Source organism: Meleagris gallopavo, chromosome Z (assembly GCF_000146605.3).
Source record: "Meleagris gallopavo isolate NT-WF06-2002-E0010 breed Aviagen turkey brand Nicholas breeding stock chromosome Z, Turkey_5.1, whole genome shotgun sequence".
Lineage (NCBI taxonomy): Eukaryota > Metazoa > Chordata > Aves > Galliformes > Phasianidae > Meleagris > Meleagris gallopavo.
The window spans coordinates 61082696-61100097 of NC_015041.2; the positions used below are offsets into that span (position 1 = coordinate 61082696).

Sequence of the window (17402 nt, forward strand, 5' to 3'; positions counted from 1 at the left end):
ACCATATTTTAATATTAATGGCAAAAAGAGGACCATAAAACAGAAAACAAACAAACCTAAGAAAACAAACCTGTAGCATTTTAACATTTAGATTTTGTTATAAAGAAGGTAAACATTTTTATCACCATATCTTGCAGATTAATTTCACAATAAGCATTAAGTATTATATTACTGTGACTCAATTGGAGGACTTCAGAATCAGTTTTTAATTTGGTGTTCGTGCTGTGTTTGCTATGTTGCTGCATGAATTAACCACTTCACCTCCCTTCCTTAGTAAGGAATGGGTTTTCTCAATTCGTCCTTAACTACCTTCTGTGTAAGGGGCATGTCTACCTTCTTCAGTGATCCTATAAAACTGTATCAGTGCTTATGAATTCAACACAGGCGTATAAAATACTATATAACAACTTAGTACATATTCATGGGCACAAAACTTTTCTTCATTAGCTATTTTACAGAAAATACTCTGTAAGTTTTATCCACAGATGGAAATGAAGTGCTTTTAGTTAAGAAAACCTCTTTTGTAGGCTAACGTTAAAGACTAATGTTAATGAACAAGCAAGTGGGTGCCCCATCCCTGGAGGTGCTCAGGGCCAGGTTGGATGGGACTGTGGGCAGCCTGACCCAGTGGGTGGCAGCCAATCCATGGCAGAGGTTGGAGCTGAGTAAGCTTTAGGGACTCTTCCAACCCAAGCCATCCTATGGTTCTCTGATCTTTGTAGCTCTGACTGTATAAGGACCCAGCTTGCTAGCAGACATTGTGTCCCATTGGAGGGTTCTCAGGTGGTGGCTGCTCCTTCTCAAACCATACTCCTGTGAATACATACAAGGCTGGTTATTACAGCAGCATGGTGAGATTCACAGCACAGTTCTTTGCTGCTCATGTTTAAGACAGTATTTGAACTGTTGGAACATCTTAAATCATATACACAGTTGATCAGACATCCTATGAGATACCCTTTTATCTGCTTAGAAATAACTTGAACTCAGCTATCAAAGCCTTCATTCACTGTGATTAATAATTATAACCACTTTAAACAGGAAAAAAAAAAACCTTTTAATAGACAGAGTCTTTAAAAAAATGTGCAAGGCTCTCAGTGGTTCAGGCAAAACATTTTTCTGAGAAAGAAAATACTGTAATGAAAAGTGTTACAAACTCTACTGAATTTTCCTCAAGAGATGCCAGTGATTTGTCACTCAAAGTTGGCACCTGGAAGTCTAGTTATTATAGAAGCATACAGCAGTAATAGAAAGTTCGGCTTTCTGGGGAATCACACCAAATAGAAATACAATCAGCCCTTCTCCCCAGAAACACACAGTGCTTCCTTTTATAGGACAGACAAAAATAGTTACAAAACATTTCTATTCCAGTGCAGAATAAAATCTTTCTCCTTATGCTGACCAGCATAAGTGTACAACGCTTTCTGCCAACCAATTTGTTGATCCTGTAAAATTAAGAATTCATACATAATTAATGACTGCACTTTACATACAAATTGCAAATTTTTAATATACCAGCTTTCTTACTGTTATCATTTACTGCAGACTGATCAGTTTGCTGTGCACACAATTGGTGCAGGAACCAGCTCGAGTCAGCTGATCTGATTTGTAATCTGAGCAACAATAGTACAAAACCATCAACATGGATTAGCACTTCTGCCATCAATCCTATGAGGTCTCTCTGAAGGCATATACATAAGTGTATACATATACACACACATGCAGCTTGCTCCAAAAGTAATGCCTCCTCTTTATTTCCATAAAAACTGCAACTGATACGAAGAGCACAGTAAGACTTTTTGATAAAGGAAACTCAGCCACAAATCACTCCTTCTCAACACAATCACACTGTTAGTTCTGCATTTGCACCAGCAGTGAACAGAGCCTGCATGCCATACTTTTATAAGTCTGCACCCGTGGATGAGACCCATTGTGGCCGCTGCTGAAAAGCATCACCCATCACCTCACTGTGCTCACACCCACTGGTTGGACTTCATAAATGTAGTATCAGTGAATGTCAGTGAGTTTTTTCCACACAGAGGAATTCAGTGACACAGCTTCCAAAACAAACAAACAAACAAAAAACCACCACAACAACACATTTAGCAAATCAGCCACACTTTTAACCTTCTCAAAATGAATCACTATTTAATTTAACTAGAACATTTGCATTATTATGATTTGGACCCAAAGAGAAAAAGGCACCTCAGATCACATGGAAGAATTCTGAAGGATGTCACACCACTCCAGAAAGAGGACTTCTAATAAAAAATAGACAAATCAAGTTTCTCAGCTAAAAAGATGCAAATAAATAAAACAGTTGGTTATTTTCCAGCCAGGAAGATACAAAGAACTTACTTCTTCTATTTTGTCCTGAAGGCACCAGGTTCTTCATGGCATAGCTCCGTATATGTTGAGCCTCCTTGAAGATATAACCATGCACAGAGGCAGCTGGGTGCTCAGGGCAGCATCAAACCAACTCATTTGTGCAGCATTCTGTTTGTGCTGGGCATGAAGCAGCCCACCAAAGGCAATGGAAACAGTGAACAATATCGTAAGAGTCTGAATAAGGAATGTCATACACCCAGCCCAAATACATTTCAGCGCCAAAGAGAACAGAGCATTGGAAGGTAAAAGGGCCCACTGGAAAGTAACGGTTGACACTCAAGCACCACTTCCTCCAACCTCAATATTAGTCATCTGCAAGAGCAAGAAATCAGGCAAAGGTGGCAGAAGGCCTGCTTGAATTAGCTAGGAGCTCACGGAAAAACTCAAGATAGGAAAAAAAGTTTACAGGCTTGAAAAAGGGGTCTGGCCACTTGGGAGGAATATAGGTACACTGTCAGGGCATGCAGGGATGCAACAAGGAAGGCTATGGCGCATTTGGAATTAAATCTTGCAAGGAACATGAAGGGCAAGAAGAGAGGCTTCATTAAATTTATCAATAGCAAAAGAAGGACTACAGAGAATGCGGGCCTGCTACTGAATGAGGTGGGTGCCCTTATAATAGAGGACACTGAGAAGGCAGTTACTGAATGCCTTCTTTGCTTTCATCTTTACTACTTACTGCCCCTCGGGAATCCCAGACTCCGGAGACAAGAGAGAGAATCTGGCGAAAGGAAGACTTCTCATTTGTCAGGGAGGATCTAGTCAGGGATTGTCTAGGTTTCTGGGGAGACTGCACTGCAACCTTCCAGTACTGGGAGGGAGTTTCTAAGCAAAGGGGGACCAACTTTTTACACTGTTTGCTAGTGACAGAACAAGGGGTAATAACTTCAAACTAAAAAGGGGAGATTTAGCTTATATGTCAGGAAGAAATTTTTTGCACATGGGGTGGCGAGGCGCTGGCACAGGGTACTCAGAGAGGCTGTTGATCCCCCATCCCTAGAGAAATTTGAGTTGAGGTTGGATGGGATCTCAGGCAGCTTGATCTGCTGGCTGACCACCATGTCCATGGCAGGGGGTTAGAACTAGATGATACTTAAGGTCCCCTCCAACCTAAGCCACTCTATGGTTTTATGATTCTAGGCAGAATCGACAAACACAAATCCACTAGCTCCCAAGGGATGCATTCATGAGTGGTGAGGGAGCTGACAGAAGTGATTGCTGAACCACTCTCTGTCGCCTCTGAAGGTTATGGAGAACAGGAGAGGTGTCTGAGGAGAGGAATCCAGTGTCACTCCAACCTTTAAAAAGGGCAAGAAGGAAGACTAAGGAAACTACAGGCCAGCCAACTTCAACTCTCCCCCTGGGAAGGTGATGGAACAACTTTTTTTAGATATCATCTCTAAGCAAGTGGAAGAGATCATCATCAGGAGGCATTGACATGGATTCACTGAGGGCAAATCATGCTTGACCAACTTGGTAGCCTTCTATAGCAGGATAGATGGAGGAGAGCAGAGGATGTTGTCTATCCCAACTTTAGCAAGGCTGTGCTGCCATTTACAAGAATGGACAGGCTGGAGAGTTGGGTAGAGAGGAATCTTAGGAGGTTCCACAACGACAAGTGTAGAGTCATAGATCTGAGATCATACACATCCATATAGGACATAGCTGACCTGCTGGAAAGAAACTCTGTGGAGAAGACTCAAGTGCCCTACTGGACAACAGGTTGCCCATGAGCCAGCAGTGTGCCCTGTGGCCAAGGCCAATGGGATCTTGGGGTGCATTAAAAAGAGCGTGGCCAGCTGGTAGAGGGAGTTGATCATCCCCCTCCCTTTTGTACTGGTAAGGCTGATGCTAAATGGCATCTGGACTACTATATATAGTTCTAGTCTTCCTAGTTCAAGAAAAGACAGGGAAAAACCAGAATGTCCAGCAAAGGGCCACAAAAATGATTGTCAGTCTGGAGCATCTCCCTTATGAGGAAAGCCTGAGAGATCTGGGACTCCTCACCTTGGAGGAGATTACTCAGAAAAGATCTGATTAATGCTTACAACTATCTAAAGGGTAGATATCAAGAGGTTGGGGCCAGGCTCTTTACAGTGGCACCCAGCAAGGGGGTCATGGGCATAAACTGGAACACAGCAAGTTTCACATGAACATGAGGAAAAATCTCTTCACTTTTGAGGGCTACAGAACACTGGAACAAGCTACCCAGAAAGGTAGTGGAGTCTCTTTCTCTGAAGATATTCAAAACGTTCCTGAAGACTTGGCTGTGCAACCAGGGAACCTGCTTTAGAAGGGGGTTGGACTAGATGATTTCCTTAGGTTCTTTCCAACCCCTACAACTATATGAATAAACACAACATCTTTCAAAAGATACTGAGAATTTATTGTAAACAATCTTAGTGCTGTTTTTTTACATCACCAGCTTTCATTAGAGCCTTAATAGCTCTGGCTCTCATTTCAAGCTCAAGGAGCTCTAGCTGCTGTGCTGATGGCTGAACATCTTCTAACGGAGGAACAGCTAAGCTTGCTGCTTTAGACTCCTTTGGGCTAGATTCTGCCAATCCCAGTATCTCATTCACACTTTTCTCAATGTCCTTCTGAAGGTCATCAATCTGACCAGCTCCACTTCTGACAGTGTCTTCTTGCACATCTGGGCTGCCTTCTTCATCACATGGGCCCTCTATGTCACTATCATATGCATCTGCATTTATGCTGAGGACATCACTATCTTCTCCTTTGCCTGCAACACAAATGCAACAACTGTAGTCAGACAGCCAACAGCGATTTTTCTTCACGTTGAAAAAAAATCAATTCTGCTCAAAACACTCCCTATGGAGTATACCAATGGCAGCAAAAAAAATCTAAAAATTTGAGACAACTAATTCCCTTTGTTTTTCTTACTCATCTTTAAAAGCTGATCTAATTTAGACGTGTAAATGCATTTTTATGCCAATTTAAAAGAACGTACAGTATAGCAAAGCTGCAGTATTAGGAAAATGTATTCCTTCATATGGATGGATTTTCCCAATTAAAATGCCATCAGGTTTTATTATCACAACGAAGCAGAACTGATTATTGTTTGTTATCTCTAAAGTAAGCTTAGTTTTCAATACACAGTTTTAAAAATAACGTTTAAGAACTATTTTATTTAGTCTAAAACGAATTAAATACTATGTCAAGAAAAGTACTGAAAGTTTGTAGAAACTCCTACTACAGTATATAAATTCAAAATCTGCCACAGATTTCCAAAATATTTAAGTTACATCAGTAAAAAACATAGGAAAAGCTATGGTATTCGCTTTTAATGTCAGCTAAAAGACGTAGTTCACTAAGAAAATGAATTAGAAGAGGCAGTGCAATAAATTAAAGGATAAAATAAAAGCAAAACTCAGTCAGAGTGTAACTGATCTCAGAATTTGGCTATAGAGAAACTATTGCTTTTGATACTTCGGCCTCAGAAATCGTTAGTCTACCGTTCACTGTTTCAAAGAAAAATCATATAGCCAGATGATGAAAATTACTGATTCTACAGGCTTTTTAATTGCACAAAGGCACAGCTGTGTTCCCTCTTAATGAATAGTGGGGATTTAGGCTCAGTATTTTTGAAATATATATAATTTATCATGAATATTCTCAGAAAGCTTTCATTCCTTTATGAACTACTGTAATCTATAATGACTGATATGTAGCAAAAAATCACTTATTAAGTTAACTTATTAGACAGTACTGCAAACCTTGTTATAAAAATTTCTCAGTTCAGTAATGCACACTAATGACAACATTAACAGCAATGGGCAAATAGTAAAACACATGAAATTCCATGTGAACACAAGAAAGCATTATTTATTTATTTATTTATTTTAACATGACGGCAGTTAAACACTGGTTGCCTGAAATAGTCAAGGAGTCTCCTGCCATGGACATATTCAAAGCCCACCTGCATACAATCCTTGGCAATCTGCTCTGGCAGCAGGAGGATTGGGTGCAGATGATTTCAAAAGGTTACTTCTCTAAATCACTCAGTGACTCTGTGATCATTAAAACTAATGTCTCCACATCTGGCTTTAAACGGTTGTCTTTCTCCTAACTTTTAGTTTGGAGGAGAGCTCGTGGTTGGGGTTGCTAGTTTAATCCATCTGTAAATTTGTTTCCTGAACCTTTCATTTATCTATAGGGCTAGAAGAATCATTGATTTGTATGCATCATATAACAACAACAGAACTACTGACATACACAAAACCCAAGCAAGTGATCCCTCTGTGACTGCTGCCTTCAGATACCAGGCAATTACAATTTTTTAATATTCTGAGTATTACTAATGCTGATAATATAGGTGTTTAAATCATTCAACTGCACCAAAGTTCCATCTCAATGTAGAAGGTGTTTGTGGAGGGAGTGGTCAGCTTGAGCTTGCAGGAGTTGTGTGAGAGCAGCACCATCAGGCAGTAATCACATGACTGAGGCAGACATCTCCAGTTGCTCTTACCTGCTTCTGGAACCAGCATGTGGTTTTCTGCACATGCTGGTTCATGAAGGTCCTACATGAAGGTAGGAGCCCTCACAGAAGGTGTCGAGGAGGCTGCCTCCTGTTTCCCCCTCAGCTCATCCTGAGCACGGTGGAGAAAACAGAGCACATCCCCCAGCAACTGCTCCCTTGCACAGATACACTCCAGTCCCACGTGCAGGCAAGACATCCTTCTGGCACCTCCTCTACATCATCCAGCTCCAGATGTAAGGTGAGCCCAGAAGAGGCCTCAAGGGGCTCAAGCAGTAGAGAACGTTTTCCCCATGGGCACTCCATCTTTTGTAGGTGCAGGCCACTCCAATGGCCCTCTGCAGCCAGGGTGTGAAGCTGTGGGAGCTGTTGTCTGAGACAGGTCCAAAGAAGACCATCCACCAGCTCTTCCACTAGACAGCACTTGTCAGCCATGTATGGTGACAGCCACTGGGCGCTCTCTGGTAGCATTACATGTTTCCTCAGGTGTTATGGCCTGGACAAATCAAGCATTTAGAATTCTTGTGTGGAGATAGGGCTGGACTCAGTGATCCTTGGGAGTCCCTGCCAAACTGGGATTTCCTATGAAATAAAGAACCCTGGGGCTGACTTTGGCCACTCCGGTATCCTTGGACTGTGCTTCTGCCCAGCCCTCCAACCACAAGGGACACCCTCCCCTTACATACCAATTCAGAACACCTCAAAATATTCTCAATAAAGGGGTGAACTAACATAATTTACAGACCAAGTTTCTCATGTTACTGCACAGAGACAGTCGAAATGAAATTAGGATGACAGAGAGAAATATCCAGTGTGTCAACTACAAATTAACACGGGTAGTTGTTACATGGTATTCATTGAATGACTGGAATAGCACTGCTGCTGATTAAAGAAAACTGTTTCCTTACACAACAGGTACCTAAAGGTATATCACTAATTTACCCACTTTTGCACTTTCCTATTCTGCCAATCAACACAGTGCTTGACTGTCTCTCCCACTGCATTTTTGCATTTAAAAGGAAAAAAATACAGAATCATACCTCAAAAAGATGAAAATTAAGGATGCTTTCATGCACCAAAGACTCTTTCAGCAGAGAATGGTGTCATGGTAGAACATGACTGCCATTTGTAATAATGAGGCAACAGTGTTTCATCACAGCAGGGACCACTGAAGGCAGAAAAGAATGGTCCCAAAACCTCTGTAAATTTTACATTTGGGGGCTATGGGAAGAAGAAACTATAGTTTAGAGATTCTAGATTTAGGATTGCCACCTGTATAATCTTTACAGATAAGTTTGCTTCTTGCCAGGGACAAACATCAGAGACATCAATAATAGGTTAATCAGGCCTGATTAACCTATTATCACTCATTAACTGATTATCCACTCATTCAAATTGGGTCTCAAATGGTTGTTATAAGGAAACCACAAAACATTAAAAGAGACTTTACATCCCTTGGAAAGAAAGTGAAGGAAATAGGAATGTAAGCAATGTTTCTCCTCTGCCCTCTCATTTGGAGTCTGGGACCCAAGAAGAAGGAAGAATATGGGTCGAGTAAATGACTAGCTGCATAACTGGTGTCACAATCAGAGATTCAGTTTCTATAATCTTGGACAGGCCTCTGAGAGACCAAAAACGTGAGCATCAGACAGAACAAAAATTGAGCAGAAAGGACAAGAGTGTTCTGGGAAGAAAGCCAGCTGGACTGATTAACAGAGCTTTAAAGTAGATTTGAAGGGGATGGAATTCTATGTGACCAAGAAGGGAATGTTGTCACTTTAGGAAATGGTGGGGAAAAAAAACTCAGAATTGTCTCAATGGATCTGATGAGGAATCCTCTGAGAAGGTAACACTGCCGATAGCCTGTCTGAAGTGCATCTACAATGCAGCCTGGAAAATAAGCAGGAAGAGCTGGAAGCCACAGCACAGCTAGAATACTATGATCTAACTGTGATTACAGAAATGTGGTGGGATGATTTCCCACGATTGAAGAATGGCAATCAAGTGCTACAAGATTTTCAGAAGAGAAAGACAGAGAAAGAGGGTCAAGGGAATTGATCTCTACGTTAAAAAGTGGATAGAGTGCAAAAAGCTGCCTTTGAGAAACTGTCATGAGCAAGTTGAGAGTTTGTGGGTGAAAAATCAGGGATGAGACCAATAAAGACCAGCTGGCAGCCAGAGTCTACCACATGCCAGCTGAGCAAGGGGAGCCTGTGGATGAGCTTTCTTGCTTCATGCCAGGCTGCAAACAATCCAGGACAGTCCTGGAATGCACTGAGGACAACTTCCTGGTCCACATATTAGACAAGCCAACCAGAAGAGAAGTCTTGCTGGACCTGGGGTTCTCACCAATGCAGTGGAGCTCATTAAAGAGGTTAAGACTGGGGCTATAGTAATTATGCTCTGGGAGAACAATTTACTGGATGAAATCCCTTGGGAAGCTGTCCTTGCATAAAAAAGGAGAGGAGGAGAACTAGCAACTCTTTAAGGATGCCTTTCTGAGAACACGAGCTCTTTGTCCTGTGGTACAGAAAAACAAGCAAAGTAAGCAGGAAACTGGCATAGCTGAACAAGGACCCACTGGTCAAATTGAGGGAAAAGAAGGACATTTGTAGGGAGTGGAAGCAGGGACATGCGGCCTGGGAAGAATACAGGAATGCTGTCTGGACATGTAGAGATGGGATCAGGAAAGCCAAGGTACAGAATTAACTGATTTGACAATAGATGTGAAAAACAACAAGAAGGGGTTCTAGTACATTGTTGAGAACAGGCAGACCAAGGAGAACATACCCCCTCTGATAAATGAGAAAACTGGCTAGAATAGACATGGAGAAGATATGAAGAACAAACTTTCTCTCTGAGAGATCTGAAAATCTGAACACTTCTGAAGGCAATGACTTCAAATAAAAGATAGCAATTACCACTCCTCATGACTGCCAAGCGCATTTCCATAGAACTCAGCTCTGCATAATCATTCAGAGCAAAGTATCAAAAAGACTGAACATGATTAAGTTACAAGCAGTTCTTCAGCAGTTATCATGTTCTTCTGTGAATGTCAAAACAGAGTAATGTAGTCTCACAATACAAAGTAAAACCAACTATCAAATTGAATAGATGTGGCAGTACTAGCCATCCCCTGCATATAAAAAAAATTGAAATAAACTGAGTTCCTCTTTAGCTGAAACACGAGATATTAAGAGAAAAATGAGCCTTGCAAAAGCATTCAGCCATTTTCTGGAAGCCAAACTACCAAATTCTGAATAGCTGTGGTTTGTTTCTAACCAGAAAAATATTTTAAAATCTCAGTCTAACAGAACTGAAAAGACAAATTTTCTACTCTACATACCTTGTTTTGATTCCTGACCTTCCAGCTTGTCTTCTCTCAAAGAAGAAGTGGAGTCTATGCTGTTGTCCTGCCTGGAAGCAAAAGAAAAGACATTTCAATCTATGTTTTTCACAATGTAAAGAGTACTTTTCAAAGAAACATTAACTAAAGAAATTACATGGTGGTAAAGCACCCAGCTCTTCTAAGCATTTGAAAACAAGCTATCATTTTTTATGTCTTCTGAGCTGCAAGGATGAAGTAACTATTTTCAGTACACTGTTGTCTTGCACGATACCAATTCTTACTGATAGTGTCTCCCTAACCATAGAATTTTGTCTGTAAAACTCAGCATAAAATGTCAGAGTTAAATAATTTGAAAAACTATAGTTTCAGTTGCATTTAGATCATATTTACTCTCCTCATTTCAATTAAGAAGCTGTTTTCATTAAGTTATTGTCACCCCACCACCACCCACCTCTTCTGTAATACAGTATCACTTTTTCACTAAGGGCTGCTTCTTAAAAGGAAATGAAACTCAATTGCTAAGTAGTATTCAACTTACATGTTTATTTCTTCAATTTACTGATTTTTGCTCATGACCTGCAAAGTTACACATGCTTTATGTATGGGATAAGGAAGAGACACTTGTGTGAAGTGTTCACATTCTTCACACATTCTGTACACATATAGACAAAATGAAAATAGTGAAATATACAGAAAGAGAATGAAGGACAGTCCTCAACAAAGGACTCAAAAAATCACAGAAGTAGTTCAGTTGCCATGCTCATTCAGCATTTTGGCAGTATAGCTCCCAATTTTCTACCCTGAATGTCAGTGTGGCTTTGGTTTCAGACAAATGCAACCATTCCACCTGCTGGATCTAAACAGCACTACAGAGAAGACAGAAAGATTCTGGCATCATAGATTTAAACATAACGACTTCAAAAACTTTTCAGTAATACCCTGTAGGCATGTCCCATAACTGGAAAGAAAAACCTGTTTTCCACATGCTCTCAAAGATGGTTTTTCTTTCAGGTGTCCAGTGAGCAAGTCAAACAAAAAAGAGTGTGTCATAAAAGTTCTTGCCAACATGGTCTGAGAGACTGTTATTTTGATGACTATCTCCTTTCCTATGTTAGTAGAGGTTAAAAGTCAACAGATTCACTGCTTCTCCCTTGTTTTCACCCAATGCAACTAAAATGTGTGTGGAATAGTACAGTTATTAAAGAGAACGTGCCTGTTAAAAAAAAAAAAAACAAAACAGCTACAAAATACCTGAAGAAAGATCTCTAAAAGTTCTGCACCTTAATTAAGAACCCCTTAAAAGAAATTCACTGCTCAATGTCATTATAATAAAACAGGAAAAAATTATTTACTGTGATACATCTTAGTAGTATGCATCCTTTAAGTTCACTTTCCTACTCAGTCAATGCAAAAAGTGCTCACCCAGTCCTTTCACTTTCTCTGGCCTAGGCAAGGTTGGAAAAGAAAGACTCAATGCAAACTAGATGTTCAAATGCCAAACAGGAAGTTGTATATGTATGGCAATTCCTTTACAAAATAGTTTACACTTTGCCTCTTTACAAAGAAAGTTTGCTTATTTATTTTCTACCCAAGTAATCATCTTATACCACAAAAGCCACAGGTGTTGCAAGATGGCTTAGAGCCCTCACCAGCTAAAAGTAAGTTAAGTCCAGGAATTCTACAAATAAATCAGGTTTGCTGTATGCAATGGTCTAGCGAGTCCATGTATACTACTATGGGGAAAACAATCCTTCCAGCATCAGCTTCAGCCAGCAACTCAGAACCTAAGCCTCAGTAGTCCTTTGTTTTTTAAGGCCACATGTTAGCAAAGATCACCAGTTAAACTTGTCCAAGACACTATTACAGTACACTTTCCCATAAATTCCAGGTTTTTGTTCTCCTATCACTTTCTGAGCTCATCACACTCAACTCCTGATTGTGCTCTCTGTCCACTAGTTTATGCTTTTAACAGTAAGTCGCCATAAACACAAAGATCCAGTGAGAAGAACAATGGCAAGCAGACAAATAACATGATCTACACAGAGGGATCACGCTGTTTGAATCGCTACTGGAGTTGTCAGAGGAAAGCAACCAGACAATCTACCTGATAAGAGCAGTAAGGGCACCTTGCGGCCTGCAGTGAGGTTCTGCCTGCAGCAGCAAGGGGTTTGTACAGGGTGCTGGGAAAGAACATTTCAGGACTATGTAAAACTTAGAGCAGCACATGTTTGAGGGGACTGTGCAGGCCATTTTACAATGTTTGGAGAAAAGATCAAAGATAGGAAAAGAGAGAGTTGAGGGAAGGTTGGAGAAGAACAAGCACATAGGAAATAGAAAAGGAGGTGAAATGGGCCAGGAGATCATCAGCTGATTCCTGGGCAGTACATACATCTTGCACCTGATCAAGTCTACTCTGCTCCCTTGATGAATTCCAGTGCCAACCATTTTCCCAAGTGGCAGGAGTCCACTGTCTATACATGTAACTGCCACAACAGCATGGAGGACTACATCTGACAAGGACCTGCAGAATTGCGCTGCCATAAAATATAATGAAAAACATGCATACAGTACCTCAGGCTAATCTAGCTATCAAATAGGATGAGATATCTGAGAGTCACAATATCAAAGAGTCTATAAGATTAAAGGCCAAATACCTGGGAGAGAGACCAGAGTCTGCAAGCACTCAAACTGATGGCCCACAGCCCTGATAGAAACCCAAGAGATTAACAGCCTGAATCAGGTAGTGGGGACAGGATGAACTGCTAAAAAGTTCTCCATGTATGCAAAGAGTGCTGAGCAGCAATAGAAGTGGGGCTGCAAACCTTGAAACCTGCATAGCCAGCAGCTAGAGGGACGTAAGAATTGCTACAAACCTGCCCCTGGAGGGATCCATGTCTTTTTTTAAAAGCAACTCCTAACGTATTTTTTGTTTTTGTTTTTTTTTTTTTTAATATTTAGTCACTCAATTCCCAACTAAAATAAGATTGTGATGTCCCCATAACACCTGCTCATCGCTAAGAGCTGTTCACACTCCACCCTCCCTTGCACATTCTTCATTCTTTTGAACTATCTTGTCACATCTCTACTGGAAAGCAATGTGTTACGTGGAAAAGTCTGAGTTTAAACAAAAAGTTTTCATGAGGAACAAAAGCAAGAGATTTCACATCCAATATCACCCAGAGCTCTGAAGCCAAGTTTCATTGAGGAATTAAGATCACTCATTTCTCAGAAAAGAGTGACCTCTATGGGTTTGAACAATTGCTTGAACTTACCTATATCTATATGAACAGCTACATAAAAAGAAGTTATAAAATGGAAATCACACATCACAAACTGTTGTAAAGTTTCTTCCTGTTGTCTTGACAGGATCACTGATTGTGGCAGAAGCACATTCTTACACAGACTACTGTCAATAAAGAACTCTGGATCCCTACAGTGCTTTCACAGTCCATTTTGTGTTTTTTTGTTTTGTTTTGTTTTAATTTCCCAGAGTTGTCTGGACTGATAGTGAACTGTTACTGTCTCATTTAACAGGTAAGCATTCCACGCCATTTTGTGGCCATCAGAATCAGTTCAGTTCACAGTTCAATTTCATTCTCAGTTTGTTAATATTGCTTACATGGCTTATTTACAATATTTTTCCTAATGATCTATTCTGGGGCACGTGTTTAAGGGCAGCACAATACCATGCCTCCACTAACGTCAGCAGAGGATATGCTGATCTAAAAGTAAGGCATAACAAATAAATTTAAAATCCCCTTCTTTCATGCACATTAGATTTTTCAAAGCAAAATACTGTTTGCTCACATTATACACATGAACAATCACTGTAAATTATAGTAATATGTTTGTTTAGTACGTTTTATTACTACTGTCAATAATTTGAATATTACATCTATTTTGCAGTAGTAAATACCTTTTTTGAATTAGATTTTTACAAAAAAAAAATCATACTATTTCAAACCCCTGAACATTTTCAATAGTTTCTTTAGCCAATAAGGTTGTCTTTCCATTTAGTTCTAAAGTTCACTGGCAAAACATGAATCATCAGTAAAGAGATAAATACATTTAAATTACTTATATAAATAGCATTCTATTTTTATAGTTAATATTTTCAACAACCAACAGAGGGTTAAAGACCAAAAGATAAAAATAGTCTCACTAAAGGATTGAACTGACAGCATTCACAAACCATATAAAAACAGCAAAGCAGGGAACACAGTCTCAAATCAGTTCCAAATAGAACTTCAGATGAAACAGATTTATGAAGTATTAAATCACAGGAGAAATACTGAAAATTCACTTCTCTCACTCAATTTTCTAAAATCTGATGTGTGATGAAATCCGATCAAAGGAAACAATTTTAATGACTTTATAACTTGTTCTGAACAAAAATGTGAGGCTTCTGTTGAATGAGAACTACTGACTAGACATGCAATTTAAAGTATTATCATTATCTTTCCCAAATCTGTTCCTATTCAGTAAATTTGGATGAACTTGCCAAAACAGCAACTAACAAGTAAGTACCTTAACAAGCTGACACTAGTATTAAGACCACAATGTCTCAAGGGACTTATTAAGTTTGTGTATGTGTGGACCATCTTTATGAAGATGATCAGGGGGCTGGAGCACCTCCCCTATGAAGACAGGCTGAGGGAGCTGGGCTTGTTCAGTCTGGAGGAAAGAAGGCTGCGGGGTGACCTCATTGCAGCCTTTCAGTACCTAAAGGGAGCCTACAAACAGGAGGGGAATCAACTCTTTGAAAGGGTAGATAACTGCAGGACAAGGGGAAAAGGTTTTAAGTTGAGGGAGGGAAGACTGAGTTTGGATGTCAGGGGGAAGTTCTTTACTGAGAGAGTGGTGAGGTGCTGGAACAGGCTGCCCAGAGAGGTTGTGGATACCCCGTTCCCGGATGTGTTCAAGGCCAAGTTGGATGGGGCCCTGGGCAGCCTTGTCTAGTATTAAATGAGGAGGTTGGCAGCTCTGCATGTGGCAGGGGGATTGGAGATCCATGATCCTTGAGGTCACTTCCAACCCTGGTCACTTCCAACCCTGACTGTGAACAAGTCAGCAATCGAAACATAAAAACTTCTAGCTTTCCTACATGCTAATAGTTTTAACTTCTACAGATTCCTATGGACTTAGATTCCTAGAATTTGATACACTGTGGGTGACAACTATTAACACTCTTTTCCCCTTGACTACTTCTTTCAGAATTGTCAGAAAGAGGTTACTCTTTCAATATAGAAGTCATTTAGTAACATACTATGCAAGACTTGTGTCCTTAAAAACAAGTATTTTTTTAAAAAGGTTAAAAAAAAAATTGGCCTTTGCAAAACTGCAGATGCCAGCCTAAGAATGAGCAACTACAAACCTCGGTACTTCATACTTCAGACATTATGCTACATCCTCAACAGGAACACAGGAACAGTTAAGTGTCAGTGCCGCTCCAACTGGGAGAGGAATGAAGGACCAGAAATAAGGATGGAAGGAAAGCAATACATCTCAGACCAAGAACTCTTTACAAGAAGTTCATGGATTTCAGTGGGAAGAGTTTATCCAATCCACTGTAGTTCAATTGAAAAATGTTAACATGAATCACACAACCTCACTTTTACAGCATATGTTCAGTTATCACAACTCAACTGACAGGAAATAATGCCAGTGTGAAACTCATTTACCTAACATTATCAAAATATGTTTGGATGCAAAATGCTTGCTAGCACTAACAGCTCACTGCCATTTTACCAAAGCAATTATATAATTAAGGTTAAATCAATTGAATCTCTCAACACTACATTTGATCATTCTTCATGAAAAATCCCAGTTTTGTTTTCAAATTAAATTCTAAATTAAGTTTTGAACTATTCTCTTTTACTCACTGACTGACTGATTCACCTCCAGTCTTGTCTTCTCCGTCTCCATCCTCGTCAGTATCAGAATCGGCTCCACTCTTGCCTAGATATACACAATTTCAAACATGCAAGTTTAGGCACCTAGCACAATTAATGCTATATAGTTACCTATATACCTAACGATTAACTCTACTGAAATCTGAAACAGTTGAATCAGATGTTGTGAAGTCAGACGTGGACAGAAAAAAAAGCAAGACACGTGCTAACATGTGGCTAACATTTTTCAGTTACACTATATTATGAAAAAAATTGTTCTTGCTACCATAATATGATAGGCAATAAAAATAAAGCACAGGAGACGTAAGTAGTAGAAGGTACTCTCTACTGTTCAGGATTCAAGTGTTCCACTTAATTGAGAAGACAGTAACAAGTCTACAAATAAATTATGGAGTCCTTAAAAACTAAGTGGAAGTCCAGTAAGATACTGAAACATTGGAACATCATATCCTTAATAAAACTGTATGAACAGTAGAAACTGTGTGTCTCAGTAGAGCAGAGACATGCACTAAGAATTCTTTAACTACCCTGAATAATCTAGTGCAACTGTTAATACTATTGATTTGGTATTGTGGTACACAAGACTTCCCTTGCAAAGAACCAGGACGTAACTTAACATTAATTTACCAAAAGTAATGGATTCCAAACAGTGCTTCCATATTCCTGGCTTTGCTTTAGCACATTCAAGTCAAAACCTTTGTTCTTAGTTTGGGTACTAAGGAAAGGAAGATTACATAGTCATGTTTTGAACACGTCCCTAACACTTTCAGAACTACTAGATTTTTTTACCCAAGATTAAAAGGTCAAGACTAGCGTATACACACACATATTTAAACATACATAGCAGTACCTGGAAACACAGGCGCAGTTAAAGGCAGACTACTTTTGCTTTCCTTATTCTCTGTGTACAGTGGTGCCTAAAAGTTTCATTCATACCTTCAAGTATCTTCAACAGTTTTTTTTCAGACAACATCTCCAACTGCTCCAAGCAAAGCCTTTTGATTTCATCCATGGAACAGCTCTAAGACAGACAGACAGACAGGCAGGCCACAGGCTAGTAAACATTTCTGAGGAAAGAATAATTACTAATGTTAAGTAGATCTCCAGCCCTACATAGTAATTCAGAATATAAGTCTATTCACTGTTCTAACCTGCACTGATGTGACTATTGAAGAACATCAGATAGCTGATTCTGGTATAACAACCACCAAAAACAGTTGAGGATTTTCAGTTCATTCGTATTTTGATTGAAAAA

The 17402-nt window shown here is 39.8% G+C and overlaps 2 protein-coding genes across 2 annotated transcripts in view; both read right to left on the reverse strand.

Annotated features, from left to right (window-relative positions):
- PLAA (phospholipase A2 activating protein) overlaps positions 1-17402 on the reverse strand; it is a 109408-nt gene that overhangs the window by 2451 nt on the left and 89555 nt on the right. The window lies entirely within an intron of this gene.
- Positions 4753-17402, reverse strand: part of CAAP1 (caspase activity and apoptosis inhibitor 1) — a gene marked incomplete at its 5' end in the record, with an annotated part of 87392 nt that continues 74742 nt past the window's right edge. The window contains 4 exons of the mRNA XM_010726154.2: positions 4753-5131; positions 10233-10303; positions 16118-16193; positions 17084-17168. Of these exons, the coding sequence (XP_010724456.2) occupies positions 4788-5131; positions 10233-10303; positions 16118-16193; positions 17084-17168 (576 nt within the window). The remainder of the gene's footprint in view (positions 5132-10232; positions 10304-16117; positions 16194-17083; positions 17169-17402) is intronic.